The sequence below is a fragment of the Cebus imitator genome, unplaced genomic scaffold (assembly GCF_001604975.1).
Source record: "Cebus imitator isolate Cc_AM_T3 unplaced genomic scaffold, Cebus_imitator-1.0 Scaffold67, whole genome shotgun sequence".
Taxonomy (NCBI): Eukaryota; Metazoa; Chordata; class Mammalia; order Primates; family Cebidae; genus Cebus; species Cebus imitator.
Genome location: NW_016107382.1, coordinates 3,972,301 through 3,984,736, shown reverse-complemented (window position 1 = coordinate 3,984,736; position 12,436 = coordinate 3,972,301). Strand labels below are relative to the sequence as shown.

Genomic DNA, 12,436 nt, shown 5'->3' with positions numbered 1-12,436 from the left:
CATCTGCCAGCGTCACCTCAGAATTTAGCAGGAGAGTCCAACAACAGTGCAACATAGATCACTCTGGAGATATAAACAGCTAGGGGAGATCAGATTAAGTCTGCTTGCAGGTCAATTTAAAAGTGAAGGCTAACCATAGAAACTGGCTTTCAATGAAAGGTGGTCATTTGCTACAGAGAAGCATTTAACCTAATGGATGCTACAAGAAGTTGAGGGGTGGTCTGCATTAACCTGATTCCTAGACTGGATAAACATTAGAATCATCTGGAAGCTCCAAACCTGCAGGGATTGGGACTTAGTAGAAATCAGAAGCTCAACTGCACAGTACCTCAACCCCCGCAAGCTCCATGTAATTCCAATGCAGTAAGTTTCAGCATTTAGCAACCACAGGGTGGTCTCAGCAAAAAGATCTGACTTGTGTTTATGAGGGCCTCGTTAGCTATGTTGTAACTGTTAATCATTTTACTCAAAACAGTATGCAAAAAAAGCCTACCAAGAAATACAACCACCATCTCTTCTTAAATGAATTATTTTTTATTGCTACTTTACAAAGCTTAACATTTTCCTAAAAATATTAGAAAAAAAATCAGAACAAAAAATCAGTTTATATGTAGTACAGTTACAAGTAAATAGCTATAGATAATATAGCCATTAGGAAAAAGAGTAGAGCTAGATAATAAAACAAAAGCAGTAAGCAGCAATAAAATTAATACCTACATGCAACTAGCAGTGCAATAAGATAAGCAGAAAGCAGCTTTACGTTAAAAGAAAGTTATTTAAATACAGAAATAGCACCTTACAAAAAGGAATTGAGAAATGTAAACTTGGTAGGTAAATTCAAGTATAAAAGTTATACCCCCGACTCTTGTACCAGAATGAAAGGGTTTTACAAACCCTGGACAGTGTAGGGCACACACAGCCTCTGTGACGACTCAAAAAAGCTGCATTCTCTTAGTAGGATCACCAACGATTATTTGTTTCTTTTACTAAATTATACAATAATAGACTCAAGATTGCCATTGCTTCTTCACTACCCAAAATATCCAAGTCTAGCACAGCAGCTTCATTTCCACCGGTTGTTCTGTAAGATTCATTTTCTTGACAGAAACAACCACTGCATTCTTATTTTATTTTTACATATAAAGCCACATTAAGAAGTAGATACTGGATACAGAAGCAATTGTCCTTGGTTTCCTATTCCTAAGTATGATCACCAAGTCATAATGTCCTCACCAGTGGGACTGCTTCTTAACACCTCTCAAGAATTATGTATTCTGAGGTTAATATGGTCATATCGTGATCAGAATAATAAAAGAAAAGATAGCAAAAATGTTAAAACAAGTAGAGAGCATCCAAGAACAGTGAGGGGGGAAAAGCAAATTGTGTTTCCATCTAAATGCAGACCTCTCTGTGAAATATTTTGTGGAAGTTCTTAAACATGGCGGAGTTAAAATGCATATACCCTGCATAGATTTAAACCTTAAAAAGGCATATTTTTATTTGTTTTAATAGAAAACCCATCAGTTTTAGTTCAGGGTCATCATTACCATGCAATTGTTGACGGTTAAAACCACATTTTTAATCTAACTCTATAGAAGACTGTAAAAAGGAAAAAAAAAATCTTGTAAACTTTAAAAGTTTAGTGTTGATAAAAATTTTATATAAGTAGCAAATTTATTTAATGTAGCTACCTACCTCAAGTTTTAAAAAATTTTGTAGGGGTAATAAGGCTAATATTATCCTATAGTTAATATAAAGCTACTTTACTCAGACTCCCAGAGTCTCTTAAATTAATATTTTTATTCTTTCATAGAACATTTTATTGGGTCAAAGAATAAAAATAAAATATAAACCCTACACCAGGATTCTACATCTAATATAGAAGTTTTAAGAGAGAAAGAAGGAAGGAAGAAAAGAAGTAAAAGGGAGTTAGGAAGAGGGAATGAAGGAAAGTAGGAAGGAAAGAAGGGAGCCATTTACTCTGAAGAGACGAGAAAGGTACATATCATCAAGTCTAGGAATACAAAGAACTAGGACAGTTTGGCTACTTAATGCACCCCTAAAGTAATGTGGTTTAAAAAAGGGAAATTGCATAAGTTTCCAGAATTGTATTTATGCTAGAACAACCAACCCCTGCACTCACCATTCTTCTTTTTCAGAGGTACCATCTACTAAGGTTTGAATGACCTTAGATATGAAACATAGTATATCCGTTTTCCCTGTTACTCTTCCAGACATGAAGTAGAGGAAAAACAAAAGAATCATCTCTATTGCCCTATATCAATTTTCACATCATTACTCTTCAGAATTCAATGAAAAGGTCTCATCCAGGTTCCAATTTTCCATATAATCACTTTCTACCATCTTGATTTATTTTACAAACAGCAATTGTTAGAAAGCATCCATATCTGATAGCTCTACAGTTAAACATTTGAATAAAAAATGCAGGGCATGGAGTGAAGGAAATTGAGCACAGTAGGATTTTTAGAAAAACAACAGTAATATCTCACTGTTCACACAGTTATTTGAGAAGCAGCAGTTAGGCTGCTAGAGTTCTAGAGTTCATCTTTGTTCTCATGCCCACAGACAGGGTTAGCACAGTTCATTTACAGCAAGGTGTGTCATTCACAGTTATTTTGGTCTTGACATGTGTCATGTAGATACATTTATCCACATTATTACTAGGTTGTAGAATAAGTGCAGGGCAAATTATAGAATAAAAGTATAAACATTCAAGTCGTCATACCCTGAAAAAATGTGTTAGACTGTAGTTGTAAACTTTTTGCACTAAATCCCACTTCAGGAACAAAATAAATAATATCATAGGATTCACAACTGAAGGTGGCTTTCTGATGAAGCCTAAGGAAGCAGTAGCTTTTTAAACTGCAGAAAGGAAGCTTCTCTCACCACAGATTTACTCAGGGCAAGTGGAAATACATGTTAAGAATGCTTACCCTAGTTAAGTGCTAGACAGCAGCCCCCTTTAGAAAAACCACAAGGCTCCAGTAGCCTATTCAGATCTCCTTCCAGCAGTAAGATGATTCTTGAATCAAAACCATAAGTCAGTCGGTGCTTCCACTATGACACCATGCAGAGTCTGAACTCTAACTGGTATTAAATGCGCAGTTAATTACTTTCAGGAAAACAGATGATTCATGATGATGGGAAGTTAACAGAAGTGTGGATGAAAGCGAGAAGGACATGTGCTCATGACAGGATGGTTTGCACTCCGCGTCGGACATCAGGGACTCTCAGGGCGTTTGATCCCACCGCACCTGGCAAAGCGGCAGGTTAGTCGGCCCCACCGCTGGGGATTTCTAGTCTCCTCTGGGCTGAGCTGGTGTTTCGTGACTGGTTCCTTTCTCTTCTCTTCAGGATAGGGTCTCCAAGGCTGCCAGGTGTCTTGAAAAATGTCTCACGATGTGTGTGTTGCATGCTCTTGGGGGTCACTGGAACTGGTGACTAAAAAAAGAAAAAGGTAAAAACAGAAGTGAAGCCACGTTGTTTCCGATCTCTGAGTGGAAAGGCAGCCCTTTATTGACCTGTGTGTTAGGATCCAGAGGCAGATGTTCCTTCTTCTTTGCTTTCCTAACACACTTACCCCGTTTGTCTCCTCTACTTACCACAACTGAAAATTAAATTCATATTTATTGTTTTGGGTGCAGAAAGGCAGTCAACCAAAGAGGTTACAAGTGTGGCATCTGGAGGCAGGGACTGAGCTCTCCAACCATGGGCAAGTTACTTAAGCAGTCTGGTCCCTCGGTTTCCTCCTCCATCCAGCAGGGATGGTAAAAGCACTGACTTCACAAGGTTGTAAGAATTAAATAAGATAATAATTGTAAAGCACTTTAGAGCATGTGAGGCCAACATGGTTTATGTCTTGGCTCTTTCTCTTTACTTGCTAATACTTATCCCCTAATGTTAAATGCTAAATATTTATTCCCTTAATGTGCCCTAAAATGGCAGGGACCATTATCCTGTTCACTGCTTTATCTTCACTGCCTAGAACAGTGCCTTGGACATGGTAATAGAAAATTCTATGTTATGCTATAATCACCTTGTTTGGAAACTAACATGTTCATTTCGATGTCTAGCAAACTTTTGAGCCTTTGAACAGCTTGTCTAAAATATTTTTGGCCAAACATAACTCTTTATCTGGGAGAGTAGGTAATCATTGTAAACAACCTAATATATAATAGGAATTCAAATATTTATTGACTGAACTACAAATGGAAGTTGGGGGACAAACACAGACTCACTAACTTATATTGATAATATCTTTATGTAAATGTTTATGTTTTCTGAGTAGGTACAGATGTATATACATATATAATTCATATATGTATTATATACACTGGGGATATAGGACACGTGAATACATGTGTGTATTGTATATATAGGCATATAACACATGTATTATATGTATATATACATGCATATACATACAATACATTCAAGCTTTTATTTTCACTAGGTCAATAAAAGCCACCCTAAATTTTAATTATACAGCCATAAAACAATACATATGTGTATTATATGCATCTATAAATGCATACACATACAAAACACATGCATTATATGTACATACTTCTATGTATTATATATGTATATACATATAACACATGTACATACACACATGTATTATATAATGTATGCATATATTATACATATACATATATACACATATGTATTATATAACACATATCTGTACATATAATACCTGTGCATTATATAATGATGTAGATGTAGACATATATGTATTATGAAATATATATGTATTATATATGCATATACATATGTATTAAATGTACAGACATATGTACTGTATAATACATTATGCATTATATATGTATTCTATAATACATGTCCGTACATATAATACATGTGTTTATAATGTCTGTATGCATATACATATATGTATAATGTATATGCATACAGACATTATATACACAAACAAGAAATGACTGATGGGCTAAGAGTCTCTGAGTTACTATCAAGTTTCCTTTGATAGTTTTTATAGCTGTATAATTTAGGGTGGCTTTTTTTATTGACCTAGTGAAAATAAAAGCTTGAAGATCATCAAAATAGTAAAAATATTCAGCATTCCTCAAAAATCCCCCCAAACTATGCCCGAAACACGTCCCCTCTAATTTTAAGAAACAGAAAACAGAATGACAACTAAAAACATACATTTTCACCTTTAAAGCATAGGATCTCTTGCCTCATGTCTCAGTGCTTTATAAAAGGAGTAAATAACTCTGAGTCTACAATGGAAGCCGGGTGGAGCCTGACCTAGTGCCTCTGTCTGGGAGTCATTGTGGCTAAAATGAAAGCTGGTTAATCACAGGCATACCCCTTCCCAGAGTGATGGTGTCTTCAGGAAATTTCAGGCCTCACCTGTTGTAATTTTACTACTGAGACTGGATGTCCCACGTAAATGGGGGACTCAGGTTGGACGACACTGTGTGACCGTGACATCACTGGACTCAGGTTTAGTGAGGGCTGACCCTGAAGCTGAGGGTCTGCAGAAGGGAGTGTGGATGACTTTGGATTAACCACAGCTGTGGGGCCGACGAGAAGATGGGCTACTGATCCAAGGCCAGGCAAGCTGAAATTCACAGGTCCTGTGTTTGGGAGAGCACCAGGAGAAGAAGAAACCGGGCCCGGTATTGCAGGAGAATAGAGAACAGGAAAAGGGCCCAGAGACGGAGAGGGTAAGACCATGCAAGGGACACTGAAAGACGGCAGCTGACCTGAGGATGGGCCCACAGTAGGGGGGGTTTGGCTGCCAGATAAAAGTACATTGAAACCATTTAATCCTGAAAGAGAAGCAGAACAGGCGAAAATCAATGTATGTCATCATGAGGATACCGTTCAAGCTCACATTTGTCATGGTCCTTTCAAAAGGGAGTCCCCAAAAAAATCAGTGCATGATGAGACCTTCCCCCAGCTGACTAGGCAAAACAGCCCACACCCTGCTCTACACAGCGGTGGCCAAGACTGTAATCCCACATTTACCTGTGTGATCATTTGGTTGATGCTCGTGAAGTTTTTAACCTGAGTTCCACTGAACCCAAACTGAGAAGGCAAAAAGCTTGGATGGGAAAGATTACATCTTTATTTTTATTTATTTACTTATTTTTTGTTTGGTTTTGAGACAGTCTTGCTCTGTTACCCTGGCTGGAGTGCAGTGGTGTGATCATGGCTCACTGTAGCCTCAACCTCCTGGGCTCAAGTAGTCCATTTCAGCCTGCTGAGTAGCTAGGATCACAAGTATGCCACCATATCCAGCTATTTCTTTTTTTTTTTTTTCTTTTTGTAGAGACAGGATCTCCGTATGTTGCCTGGCTGGTCTCAAACTCATGGGCTCAAGTTATCTTCCCACCTCATCCTCCCTAAGTGCTGAGATTATAGGCAAGAGCCACTGTGCCTGGCCAATGTATCTTTATTTTTATAAATACCTAAATTATTGCAGGCAACAAATCAATACCTTGACTTTGTCATTAGGAAACAGTACAGATAAATACATATTCAAGCTCTTACAGATTTCTTAATATACTGTTAAGCTCAGCACAACTTGGAAATTTTGATAGTACTGGGCTGGTTGCCAGGTCTTTTTTATTACTATCAGTAATTTTTAAAATGGTTTTCCTAGCTAAATTCAATATAATTGGCTTCCTTTGTAATCCCATATATTTAATTCTATACATCTGTAAACATTATGAGGCGGTATCCATGGCCTTCACCAGCCTGCCAAAAGGTCCATGGCACAGAAAAAGTTAAAAACCCCTGTGCTGGGCTGTAATTTTCATTCAGCAGGGGCTGAATCTATTTTTGTTAATCCGGGTGTTCCCAATACTCAGTGCTTAGGGAGAGCACTAAAAGATATTAAAGGGATAGATAATTTTTTCTAAATAAGTGAATGATCATAAATACTTACCTAACCTGATCTAGCAGGTTAGGCTTAAACCAACAAGGAATTGAGGAAAATCAATTTAGGTATCTTTGCATCAAGAGCAGCTTTATGTACAAAATACATACTTTAAAAGTCTGGTGTCTACTGTATTTTGGCTTTAATTCAAAATAGTAACAGCATTTATTGAGTCTTATTAAGTGCCAGGTGCTATTATTCTAAGTGCTTTAGATATATTATCTTATTAAATTTAATTCAATTTTCACAGCACCCATATGAAGCAGGTGCTATTATTACTGCTGTTTAACCAATGGGGATGAAGTTCACGCAGATACTAAGTGGTTTTAAATGTCAAGCCCTCTTACTCCAAGACCTGGCACTTGACCACGACGCAATATATCCAGTATCTCTAGATGTTCAAGACCTCAAAACACTAGCTGCATGCAATGGCTAACACGTTCATATTATTATACTAAAGCAATGCTAGATTCAGCTGAATTACCGTGCTTTTTTCACCAAATAAAGTTTAATGTATTTTTTTTTTAATCACCTGCCTTAATTATTTTCTCATTATTCCTGAAGTTGGTGAAAGTAGAAGCAGCTTCTCCCTTCATTTGCAGATGGAGAGAACAAAGAGGCTGAGTAAAATGACTCAGGCACATCAATAAGCCACTTTGGTTAGGTGACACAGACAAAAATTTAAAAATCCACTTCAGGATCTGACTGCCACAAGGGACTCTAAGACATGATGACATCCCTTACCTGTGGGAGACTGCACACAAAGATACTGTAGCAAAGAAGGCTCTTTGGTGCTTTCATTTTCTTTTGAAGGCTTTTCAACATCTGTATTTCTTGAAGGATTTCCCCATTCAGAAGAAACAAAACCGTTTGCTGTTGCCTTTCCTGAAATCTCTTCTGTAGCAGGGAGCTGGCCATTCACATGAATGTCTTTGAGGGGTACAGACGCTCTGTTACCCATAGTCTTGGGAGAGGCAAGGTCCGTGGAATCTGAGGGTTTCTAAACACAACCAAACCAGGAAGCAGGAAAGCAAGTCAAAATTCCAGTAGTAAATCCTTTTTTTTTTTTGAGATGCAGTCTCACTCTGTTGCCCAAGCTGAAGTGCAGTGGCATGATCTCGGCTCACTGCAACCTCTGCCTCCCGGGTTCAAGCAATTTTCTTGCCTCAGCCTCCTGAGTAGCTGATATGACAGGGGTGTGCCACCATGCCTGGCTAATTTTTGTATTTTTAGTAGAGACGAGGTTTCACCATGTTGGGCAGGATGGTCTCAAACTCCTGACCTCAGGTGATCCGCCTGGCTTGGCCTCTCAAAGTGCTGGGATTAGTAAATATTAATAACAGCTTTCTTAATATTACTAACACATAAGCATAAAGGTAGGATATAGCTGTGTGCCACACTGATTTGTGTATGTCAGTGTTTTCATTGTTTTTGTAGGAATGGTCTGAAAATAAATGTCATGTCATATGCATCTATTGTGATTTCTAAGCAGAGAAATGATAAAAGATTTTAGCAGTGGAAAACTAGCCATGGTGGTTAGACTGGGAGATAGGTTTCTGAGCTGGTAACGTATGTAAAGGGTGTTGATACCAGTCTTTTGGGGTCCTATAAGAACTGTGGGCTGATCCAAGATGTCTTGGTTACCTAAGACATATGCCAGCCAGTCTTTCAGTTTTGATCTGCAACCCCAGGCTATCTACGAAATGAGAAAAATTCATTCTGGCAAGAGAAAAAAAATAGAGAAAGGTTCTTAATTAGTCTAATGATTTCCATGAAGTGCGCCCAGCCGACCCACTGCAAACCACTGTAATGACAGTGCTCCTGCTTCCTGAGTTTTACTGGTCATATCTCATTAACCTCTGAATGGCTACTAAGCAGAAGACGTGGACAGCTCAGATTTTTGCTCTTTTCATTTTGAAGCTAGGGAAACAGGATCACTGAGCAGTGAGAACTGACCAAGCATAGATCTGATAGCCAGAGAGCACCCACGTTCTTCCCTCTGGAACTCAGCTGCATCCTGGATTAAGATGATTATTTCAGTGATCCTAATTTGTTTAAAAAAGAAAGGATGTAAAAAAGACTGGAAGGAAATCTACAAAATGTTAACAGCGATGCCTCTATGTGGTAGCATTCTGAGTAACCTTTTTTCTTCTTTATACTTTTTAGCATTTTATACAAAGTGTGAGTTTTATAAAAATCACCTTTTTTAATTTTTTATTTATTTATTTTTTCCATCTCAGTTTTATTTTATTTTTTAATTGCATTTTAGGTTTTGGGTTACATGTGAAGAACATGCAAGATTGTTGCATAGGTACACACGTGGCAGTGTGATTTCTTGCCTTCCTCCCCTTCACCTATGTCTGGCATTTCTCCCCATACTATCTCTCCCCAACTCCCCACCCCCCGCTGTCCCTCCCTGTTTTCCCCTGCAACAGACCCCAGTGTGTAGTGCTCCTCTCCCTGTGTCCATGTGTTCTCATTGTTCAACACCCGCCTATGAGTGAGAACATACGGTGTTTGATTTTCTGTTCTTGTGTCAGTTTTCTGAGAATAATGGTTTCCAGGTTCATCCATGTCCTTTCTTACGCACTATTTTAGGGGAAGATTTTTGGCAGAGCCACTCCAGTCCTTAATTAATTATGAAAGTGACATGAAATAGCCCCATATTCCAGACTCCATCACTTATTAGTATCAGTGTATCTTCATTAGGAAGAAGCTCAGGGCTAACAGGATGTCGCCAAACACATCCACTGGCACTCCCTTACCTTGGGCATGACAAGCGACAGCGGGCCATCTTCGTATTCCCTGCTTTGCCTTTTTGTGGCTGGCTCCTCCTCCTCCTGAGGCTTCCTCTCCTCGGAGAGGCGCTTCTGAGCTGAGGGTGTGGATGACAGCTCTACTGTGGCTGGGGCTTCTGAGCTTCTGCCATCTCTCTCTGATCCTGACCCTGACTCTGTTCCCTCCTGCAGACTACCATATAGCATGAACAGTGAGGCAGAGGGCACATACACTAGAGGCTGGCCAGCAAGGAGAGCTGGCTTCAAGCTCTCCACAGCAGAGGCTGCAGAAGCGAGTGAGATGTCTACTTGTCCATTCAGACCGTTCCGCACGGAGAATGCCTGCAGGTCCGTCTGAGCAACAGAAAATACTGGGTGGGCTAAAGGATTAACACAATATTCTGAGTCAACAGAGAGGACAGGGCAAGGAGCAACAGGGTCCAAGCCACTTGATGGAGGCACCACTTTCTTGCTGGCAAAGGCTTTTCCCCTGTAATAAAAAGAAACAACAAAGTTAGCACAGTCTACCAACTCCTGACCCTTTATTTTCCCAAAGAGAGTCATGCCAAATCAGCAATGAGATAATATTCCTCAGGCAGATAGGAAAGTGCACTTGCTGAGCACATGTTGGCTCATCCCAGAGGCAAATGTGCAGGTGTAGCTTGGATAAATGGTTAGGATGGGGTGGGAGAGCCGATGAGGGAAAAGCCATTGGAATCTCAGGTGAGAGAGAACATTCATTCCTCCTTCATCTCTTCCACAACTGATAGTTATCAATTACCAATTACCAAGCACTTAGACCCTTGCCATGCATGTACATACTATTATAATTAGCATAATACTATAACAATTTATGCAATTATTATAATAATAGCTACTCTTATTTCCCCCAGTTTACTAGTGAGGAGGACTGAATGACACGCAGAGGTTGATCACCGTACCCTGCCTTGGGTGAGCCAGCTCTCAAGTGGGAAGCTGGGCCCCCTGCCCATATCTGTTTGATGGCAAAGCCCATGTTCTCAGTCACTGTGAGAGACTCTGGGAGACTAACAGAGACTGGACTTTGATTTAAAAAAAGAGGAATCTCATTTGTCTCATTTCACAAATGTAGTATGAAATAAGTGGGCAGTGAGGAAACAAACATCTTCTAAATTATTATATTCTGTCATTCTTGTCCCATTCTGCTCAGTGTTATTAACAAAATTTTAGGCAGCACACAATCAAAATTAAGTCCCATAAATGTGTAAGATTATAGACCAGCACAGTGGCTCATGCCTCCTTTGGGGGACTAGGAGGGAGGATTGCTTGAGCCCAGGAGTTTGAGGCTGCAGTGAGCTATGATTATGCCACTGCACTCCAGCCTGGGCAACCCTGTCCCTAAAATAAGAAAATGAAATAAATAAGATATAAACAATGTTTGGGCATTTCATTTGGAAAAATTTCCAAACATTTAAAACCATGTTTATGTTCTTAGTATATTTTTAGGAATCGAGAAGAACAATCCCTTAGGAAATAGTAAACAGAGGACAGGGCTTGGTGGCTCACGCCTGTAATCTCAGCACTTTGGAAGGCTGAGGCAGGCGGATCACCTGAGGTCAGGAGTTTGAGACCAGCCTGGCCAACATGGCGAAACCCCACCTCTACTAAAAATAAAAAAATTAGCTGGGCGTGGTGGTGCACGCCTGTAATCTCAGCTACTCTGGAGTCTGAGGCATAAGAATCTCTTGAACCTGGAAGGTGAAGTTTGCAGTGAGCTGAGATAGCGCTACTGCACCCCAGCCTGGGCAAGAGGGAGACTCTGTCTCCAAAAAGCAAAAGCCAAACAAAACAAAACAAAAAACCGGTAAACAGAGGACCAGGATTTCTTTGTTTTCTGATGGAATCATGAAGACCTGTTGTGCCCACCATTTCCCTCCCCACTGTGCTGCTGAGAATAAAACAGAGTGCACTGGGCTGCAGAGATGATCACCTCTCCAATCAGCTGCCTCTGGTTGAGTAATGGGTATTGCTCAGCTCTATGAAACTGAACATGGCCACCCTAGGCACATCACCCACCATCCCCCCACCAGCCATTCACCTTCAACTTCTCCGTCTCCACCAATGACATCACCATCACCTGACATGCAGATGTGCTTTCTTATGCCTCGTCTCCTTTAGCTCGCCCAGCCAACTCACTGTCTCACACTGGTTTCCCTTTCTTTCCAGCTCCGCTGTATATAGCTCAGCTCTGTTTCACAGCAGACCAGAACGACTGCAAATGCTCTGTTCTGTGACCTGCCTTTCTGTATGCCTAATCCCAATTGTGAGAAGTAGCCAGGATGATCTTCATCAGAGAACCTACAATAGCTCTTTACGGTTTCCCTGATGAATCCAAACTCTTCTCTGGCTTTCAAAGCTTTTTGCCAGCTTGACCTAGTTACTTCCAACACCTAACCTCTTCTGCTGAATGATTTTTCCTTTTCCTGTCCTGTTTGGACAAACCATGACAGCAAAACAAGCCAGGCTTTGGCTCTTCTACTCCCTGGTTCTGCCTTGTAACCTGTTTCTTCACATGTCTGTCGTTAAACACTTTTCTAGCATTTCTTCTGCTTTCTCTGGTGATATATGATTTCTTTCAAAATCAGGCCCAAATTTTAAGTCAGACAGCCTGGGTTTAATCCCAGCTTTGTCACCTATTAGCAATGTGACTTTGGGAAAGTTATATAACCTTTTTTTTTTTTTTTTTTTT

The 12,436-nt window shown here is 39.8% G+C and overlaps 1 protein-coding gene across 2 annotated transcripts in view; it reads right to left on the bottom strand.

Moving 5' to 3' along the window:
• Positions 1 to 515: 515 nt before the first annotated feature.
• The window catches only part of E2F7 (E2F transcription factor 7), a 45,734-nt gene continuing 33,813 nt past the window's right edge, over positions 516 to 12,436 (bottom strand). The window contains exons 10-13 of one of the 2 annotated variants that reach the window (XM_017530616.1): positions 9,697 to 10,198; positions 7,676 to 7,931; positions 5,398 to 5,819; positions 516 to 3,462 (exon numbers count right to left, since the gene is read on the bottom strand). In XM_017530616.1, the coding sequence (XP_017386105.1) occupies positions 3,292 to 3,462; positions 5,398 to 5,819; positions 7,676 to 7,931; positions 9,697 to 10,198 (1,351 nt within the window). In that variant the 3' untranslated portion in view covers positions 516 to 3,291. The remainder of the gene's footprint in view (positions 3,463 to 5,397; positions 5,820 to 7,675; positions 7,932 to 9,696; positions 10,199 to 12,436) is intronic. The other variant, XM_017530617.1, reaches the window with a different exon arrangement.